Genomic DNA, 7,663 nt, shown 5'->3' with positions numbered 1-7,663 from the left:
TTTCCTCCATATTATTGTAATTAAAAAAAATCTATAAAAAATGAAATAACGTTGAAAACCTGTAACTGTTGAATTAAACTTTAATATTATATATATAATTTTGTTTTATTTCTTGATGCCCAGGTAGAAACCGTTCAGCTTCGTCACATCCTTTAATAAATCTGTCATTCTACAGAAGTGTTCCTTTAGTTTTTCCTCCTCTTGGTTTCTGTTGCACCAACTTGAGCAGAGTTGCAGCAACAACAAACCCACACAGCTTCAGAGACACTCGTGTCATTTAGTCATTAATATTTCTCTCTGATTCACAGTTTAGTTGGAAGGAAAACTGGACTTTTGCTGGAGTTTCATCCACTGATCCTGAGCAGAAACCGTTCAGTTTGTTGAACACGTTTTTGATTCCCCCAAACATGAAAATTAAAATCAGTTTGATTTAACTGTAAAAACAGGAACATTCACTTGACTTTAATCTGTCCAGCAGTCCCTGAACTCACCGTCTGAGAGGTTCTGTGGAAGATGAACCAAACCTGATCGCTTTAGGGTCTCGTTCAAAAAGCTGCAAAACAATAACGACTTTCCACCGATTTAGTGAAAAAAAAGAAAGAAAACCGTCTTTTCTCAGCACATCGGTGAAGCTTCTCGTGACCCCAGACGGGTTTTCAAACCTAATTATCATCAAAATAAAGACAATAAACATTTAAAGATAAATTAGCAGCAGCAGGACGTCGCAAACAAACGACTGAACGGAAACAAAAAACGCAATTAAAAAAGAAGAAAAACGATTTTCTGTTTAAATCCTCAAACCTCCTCCATCGCCTCGTTTCTTCTTCTGTTGTGTTGACGTCTCACCTCAGAGTGACACACACACACACACACACACACACACACACACACACATTATCGCTTCCCGCCGAGTCGGGGTTGCCATGGTAACCCACTCCACCCCTGACTTCCTGTGATGACGCGTGGCGGCGCCGACCGGTGTTCAAGCTCCAGCGCTTCATCGGTCAGCCGACAAATCGCGTAAACTAAGCAAAGAGACGAGACGCTAACGGAGCTGCTAGCTGCTAGCTGTTAGCACAGCTGTTAGCTGTTAGCTGCTAGCTGCTACCGACTGTTAGCTAAAGTACCAACTGTCCTCCAGGTCTTCCAGCCGTGAGCTGGACCAACACATTTTTGCTTCGTCGTCTCGTTTTTCCCTCTCCGAGGCCTCATTGTGCTCCGATGTGGGCTCATGTTTCCAGACCAGAGCTGCAGTTTTCTTCACTGTAATCTCATTTTTCCTCATTTTGCTCCAATGTGGCCTCATTTCTCCTCTCTGTAGTCTCGTCTTTCATTACTGTGGGCTGGTTTTACCTTACCATGGCCTCATTTTACCTCACTGTGGTCTTGGTTTTCCTCACTGTGGCCTTATTTCTCCTCATTGTAATCTCGTTTTTCCTTACATTGTCCCAATATGGACTCATTTTTCTTCACCGTGATCTCATTTTGCTCCAATGTGGCCTCATTCTACCTCACTGTGGTCTCGTCTTTCTTTACTGTGGGCTAATTTTACCTCACTGTCGGCTCATTTTTCCCACTCTGCCCTTATTTTTTTCTCACTGTAGCCTCATCTTGCCTCATTGTGGGCTGATTTTACCTTACCATGGCTTCATTTTTCCTCATTTTGCCCCAATGTGGGCTCATTTTTCCTCACTGTAGTTTCATATTTCCCCACTTTAGCCTTATGTTTTCATACCGTGGCCTCATCTTTCTTCACTGTGGCTCACGTTTATCCAACATTAAGTCCTGCAGCTCTGAGGAAACCCAATGAGGAAGGAGAAGGAACTCATTGGGACAAAATAAGAGAATCCGGGGCTACGTTTCTTGAGCAAAAATCTAAATAAAGAGGAATCAACATGTCTGACATTTTTCCAGATGTCCCCAAACATCCGTCTCCTCTCAGCTCGGTCCGAACCGGTCCGTCTCTCTAAAAGCTTCACAGACTGATTTTACAGATTTCAACATGTGCCGTGCCTTCCGGACAGGTTTCACCACGACACTCTTTCTGTAATTTTTTTAGCATTTTTAACCCCAGTGCGTTTATTTAAAACCAGGTAACAAGAACGAGCGAGTTCCTTCCACAGGAGGCATTGAAACCCTCATAATGTGAAGTCTGACACACGGAGCTGCTCCTTGTTGCTCCCAGTACGTCGCTGGTTTTGTCTACTGGTCATCTCTGCCTGCATGTAAACGTCCCGCCGCCCTCCTCCGCGGTAATCCAATCAGCCGACAGTCATCGCCGCTGAAATATGAGCCGTAATGGAGGCCGTTAGCGGCTCGGCTCGGATGACTCCGTCCAGCCGGGGGGAACCAAAATGGCCGCCGTCGCCTCTCCGGCTCTGATGGGATCTAAAGAGAAGCTTTTAACCTTTAATGTTCTGCAGCCGGCGTCGGTTTAACGTCTGGACACGAAGAACAGATTTGCAGATTTAATTCCTATTAGTTAGACATAAACAGCTGAATTAGCAAACAACAATTTACCATTAATTTATTGATTTATGCTAATTTACGCGTCAACTGTGAGGAAACAACAGATTTTCTTGCATATATTTTATAGTAACTGGGTTCATATTTTGTTGAATTACAGATTTTCAGTTGACAAAACAAAGAGGTAAATCACGGCGACGCTGAGTTTCTGTTTCACAGTCGATATTTTATGGCAGCTGGAACTTTATCGTGTTAGATTATAGATTTTCTTTGAACTTTGGATCAAATTCTACCATAATTATCGAGTTATTCTTCCGTTAGTCTCCGTGATATTCATGTAGAGTTGGTAGCTATTGTCTCACACAAGTGGCTTTTTTCATTTATTTTTCATTAAATTACAGTAAATAAATCAATAACTCCAGTTATATACTGTATTTGAGGTGCATACAGTCGCCGTTCTTTGATGGTTTTTTAATGTTTATCTTTTTGATAAACTTTCTGGCACCTCGCTGCCAGATTTTTACATTTTTTTACTTTGCGTCGCAAAAATTTGGGCAACGTCTTGTTTTTTTGGGGGGCTAAGATGTCAGTTCAAATGAAATCAAATGGAGCCAATTCAGCGTTTTAAATCAGCCAGAGTTGACCAAAGAGCTGCACGTTGAAGGATTAAGCAGAGAAAAACTAAGATATATGCAATAAAAACAAGCTAAAGTTAAAACCTGCTAAAGTTAGCCACAGTTAGCCTAAAAAAAAGCTAAACATACCTTTATGCAGCTGGCTGCTTCTTGACATTGAATTTTGTTGTATTATGGAACTTGTAAATTAAATAACTCTAAAATACTAAAAACAGGACTTGTAAGACAACATTCCAAATAAAAATAACTTAAGCTAACTCCAACCGAGCTAAGTTACATCTCCAATTAGCAATTAGCATGATTAGCTAGTGCTAAATTAGCCACCTGTTAATGAACATTAGCAAGCTAGCTATATTTGGGGATTTTTGTGGTTAGTAGTGGTAGTTAAAAGAACTTTTTGGGCACGTTTAACGTTTTAATTTGAAGGCAACAGCAAGGAAGCGAAGCAAATAGCTCCACGTTGTAACCAGTAACCTACTGAAATGTTCACTAAACAACCGAGATCACTAAATTAAAAGTACATGTGCCATATTAGTCAACTTATTTATTTGCGATAGACTAGTTCACCAAGCAGGGCACAAAAAACATACAAAATTCAACTTCAGGAGGCAGCCAGCTGCATAAAGGCACGTTTAGCTTTGTTAGGCTAACTGTGGCTAACTTTAGCTAGCTCTTAGCTGACTATTATTCCACAGTTTTCATTCAAATCGGGTATTTTTGTAACTAGAAAACAAAAATATGTGGGAAAAAAGCAGGAAACCAGGATGAAACCTGACAACGTATGAAAAACAGGACGAACTGGACGACAAGAAGAAATTCTAAACTTAAATATATAAAATACTGAAAACATTAAGATGGTTAAAGTCAATTTTAGTCACAATCATGGAGCACTTCACCAACATACGCACTAAATTCAGTTTATTGAAAGCAGGTAGTTGCACAAAGAGCACGTTTAGCTTAAATGAAGGCTAGCTGTGACTAACTTTAGCTAGCTTTAACCATCACTTCAGTTGTATAATCGATTCATTCCCCTCCCATTCTCCTTTTAATCGGGCATTTCTGTGCCTAGAAAACAAAAGTCAGACTCTGGCTGACATTTTAGCGGCTCGTTCTCCATTTTGGCTCCAGGTTTTCCTCCGTCATCACGTTATTCGCGCTCGCTCACAGGCTCACACCATGTTCAGAATGTCTGTGGTGAAAATTTGATCTTCTCTGAACGTTTAAACATTTTTTCTCTGATATCTTTTTCTTTCCAGATCTGTAACTTCCTGATCGTGTCAGAGCGGCCGACAGCGCCACCACATCCCAAAACAAACCCTCCCAGACGTCCGCTGACGCTAACAAACGGTTTGCTTTGGGTTTGGTGCGCTGTCGCCGCTCTCACAAATTGGGAGTGGACTTTAAACCCGCCGCAGCATTTTCAGACTTTTTTGTGTTTGTCTTCTTTTGTTGTATGTTGACAACCACCACACTGCCCCCTACAGGCTGTTAACAGAGTTTATCAAAGTAGGGAACCTGCAGGCGCTGAGAACCTTTAGAGTGCTGAGAGCCCTGAAAACTATCTCAGTGATCCCAGGTAAGGCCTCACCACCACCACCAGGGGGCGACACGGCACAAAAAAAAACAAGCTAAAAAAAAACCAAACACCCGTCATAGTGGTTTCGTCGTGAACGTCCTCTCTTGTCCGTCCCATGTCTGCCGTGTCTTGCAGCACCAGCCCACCTCCCAGTCCGCCCAGTCAGGGCTCACAGGTCACCTGATCTGCGTTAGCGAACCAGTAAAGAAGGAAAAGTCAGATCTGTTTAAACTGAACACATGCTTGATGACTGGAGAACCAACGGCAACGACGCGTCCTCGAGTCGATGGCTCAGAGTCTCTATTTACCCTCCAAACGCTCAGGGACTCTAAACCAGCCGATACAAACTAGTGGCATAAAAACACATGAAAATACTTTTGTTTTTGTTCAAAACAGAAAAACAACAAATTTGTGAATTAGACAATTTTCTGTCATCCAGGTCCTGATAGTCCTGAGTGCTTTAGTCTGGGGCTTCTCTCTTGGAGTCTTGGACGGACCAAAAACTGTCCGTAACCTGGACATTTACTCACATAAAGGTGTCCAAAACGTGGACATGAACACACAAAGACATCAATAACCTGGATATTAACGCATAAACGTGTCAAAAACGTAGATATTAATGTACAAATGGGTCAATAATTTGGATATTTTCTAACAAAAATGTCAATAATTTCAATATTCAGATAAAAAAGTGTCAAAAATTTGGACATGAACACACAAAGACATCAATAACCTGGATATTAACCCACAAAGTGTCAAAAACCTGGATGTTAATGCACATTAGGTTTTAAAAAGTTGGGTATTAATGCACTAAAGTGTCAATAAACCTGATGTTTACCAACAAACATATGAAAACCCTCGATAATTACACACAGAATTGTCAATAAACCGGATGTTTATGTACAAAAACGTGGACATGAACACGCCGACATATCAGTGATTTGGATGCTAACCCACAAAGTGTCAGTAATCTGGATGTTAGCGGTCAAAGATGTCGGTCGGTGGCTGAGTTGCGTTCGTCTCCAGTTCATCTCGTGGTGAGAAGCTTCGACCGTCTGACTTCGCCTCCTGAGCGCTGGCTCCGTCCAGCCCCTCTCTGCTGTATCTCTGCTGGATCTCCATCTTTCTATCCCTCTGTGTTGGTCGCCGTGGTGGTCATACCCTTCTGTGTGTGTCTGTTGTGCTTCTGTCGGCTTGTTGCAGATATGTGACTGAGTTTGTGGACCTGGGTAATGTGTCAGCCTTAAGGACGTTCAGGGTGCTGCGAGCGCTCAAAACCATCTCGGTCATCCCAGGTGAGGAAGCCGGGGAGGGAAACCTCCTCCTGGCCTGAGCCTGCTGGAAGCTTCAGTGTTTGACACCTCCTCCTGCATACTCCCTGCTGAACGCCAGCACCAGGAGCGATTCAAGAGGCAGTGTGCAGGAAGACGCAGCAAACTCTTCTGGTAATCGGTGGTGAGTGGACACCAGAGGCTCAGCAAACAGAAACTGGACTGTGATGATCTGAATCACACCTGCAGCTCGCTGACACTGATCTGGCTCATTGATGACTTGATTCAGACACTGGATGTTGTGATCTCAGATCTTTAAAGCTAGTTTTAGACCTCTACACGTAGTCCTCAGACCTTTATTGTTAGTTCCAGACCTCTACAACTAGTCCTCAGACCACTACAGCTTGTCCTTAGACCTGTACAACTAGTCCCTATACCTGTACAGCTAGTCCCTCGCCCTTCACAACTAGTCCTCAAACCTCTACAGCTAGTTCCCAGAACTCCAAAACTGGTCCTCAAATCTCTACAACCTTCTCAGACCTCTACAGGTATTCCACAGACCTGTACAACTCATCCTCAGACCTCTACATCTAGTCCCTAGACCTGTACAGCCACTCCCTAGACCTCTGCAACTAGTCCTCAGACCTCTACATCTCTTCAGACCTCTACAACTAATCTTGAGACCTATACAGTTGATTCCAGACCTTATTGGCTTTTTGTCAGAACTACAACTAGTCCTCAGACGTCTACTGCTAGTCTCTAGACCTCCACAAGTAGTCCTCAGACCTCTACAGCTAGTCCTTAGACCTCGACAAATGGTCCTTAGACCTATACAGTTGATTCCAGAGCTCATTAGCTTGTTGTCAGACCTCTACAGCTAGTCCCTAGACCGTTACAGCTAGTCCCTAGACATCTACAACTAGTCCCCAGACCTCTACAGCTAGTCCCTAGACATCTACAAGTAGTCCCCAGACCTCTACAGCTAGTTCCTAGACCTCTATAATGGGTCCTTAGACCTCTACAGTTGATTCCAGAGCTCGTTAGCTTGTTGTCAGACCTCTACAGCTAGTCCTTACACCTTTACAATCAGTCCTCAAACCATTACAGCTCAATAATTAGCAGTATTAAGGTATGGCAGTGTCTTCACTCCACAGTGAACCAATCAGAATTTCAAATGATGTGTTGCTGCTGGCGAGCCTCTGTGTGTTTCCACTGTGCATGTTAGCATGCAGCGCTAACAGCGTCATAAACATGTGATGGGAACATGCCGCTGTAGTGGCCTCGTTATAACAATGTCTGACACATGTTATAACTCTAACAGTGTCGTAGCAAAGTAGCTGATCGCAGTAGTCCTTCATTAGTGCACAGACGCCGCCATGCTAACGATGAGGACAGATGCTAATTACAGCTGGGTCGCGTCTGTTTCTAATGAATTAACCAAAACAGCAAAACAGTGCTTTCAAGTGATTTAAAAAAAAAAAAAAAAACTATGACAGAACCCGTCATCTCTGACTGGTAAGATCTGGCCGAGGACAGTCAACTTGTCTGCACCCCTTTGTGTTCGGATGTGTTTTGTTCCTGCTGTTTTTACCGTGTTCATGTGTGCTGTGTTGCTGAATGTTCATTTTTTAGGGGGTTTGTGGTGAATTTTTTTGCTGAATTTTGTTGGTGACCGTGCTGCTGACAGAAGAAAACCTTAATTCTTGAAAAAAAAA

The 7,663-nt window shown here is 42.8% G+C and overlaps 1 protein-coding gene across 1 annotated transcript in view; it reads left to right on the top strand.

Moving 5' to 3' along the window:
• The window catches only part of LOC103368275 (sodium channel protein type 2 subunit alpha-like), a 157,211-nt gene that overhangs the window by 5,087 nt on the left and 144,461 nt on the right, over positions 1-7,663 (top strand). Inside the window, exon 3 of the mRNA XM_008296600.1 lies at positions 5,881-5,972. Coding sequence (XP_008294822.1) covers positions 5,881-5,972 — 92 coding nt within the window. The remainder of the gene's footprint in view (positions 1-5,880; positions 5,973-7,663) is intronic.

The sequence above is a fragment of the Stegastes partitus genome, unplaced genomic scaffold (assembly GCF_000690725.1).
Source record: "Stegastes partitus isolate 25-593 unplaced genomic scaffold, Stegastes_partitus-1.0.2 Scaffold1137, whole genome shotgun sequence".
NCBI classification, from domain to species: Eukaryota; Metazoa; Chordata; class Actinopteri; family Pomacentridae; genus Stegastes; species Stegastes partitus.
The sequence above is the reverse complement of the archived record's forward strand: the minus strand, read 5'-3'. Positions and strand labels throughout refer to the sequence as shown.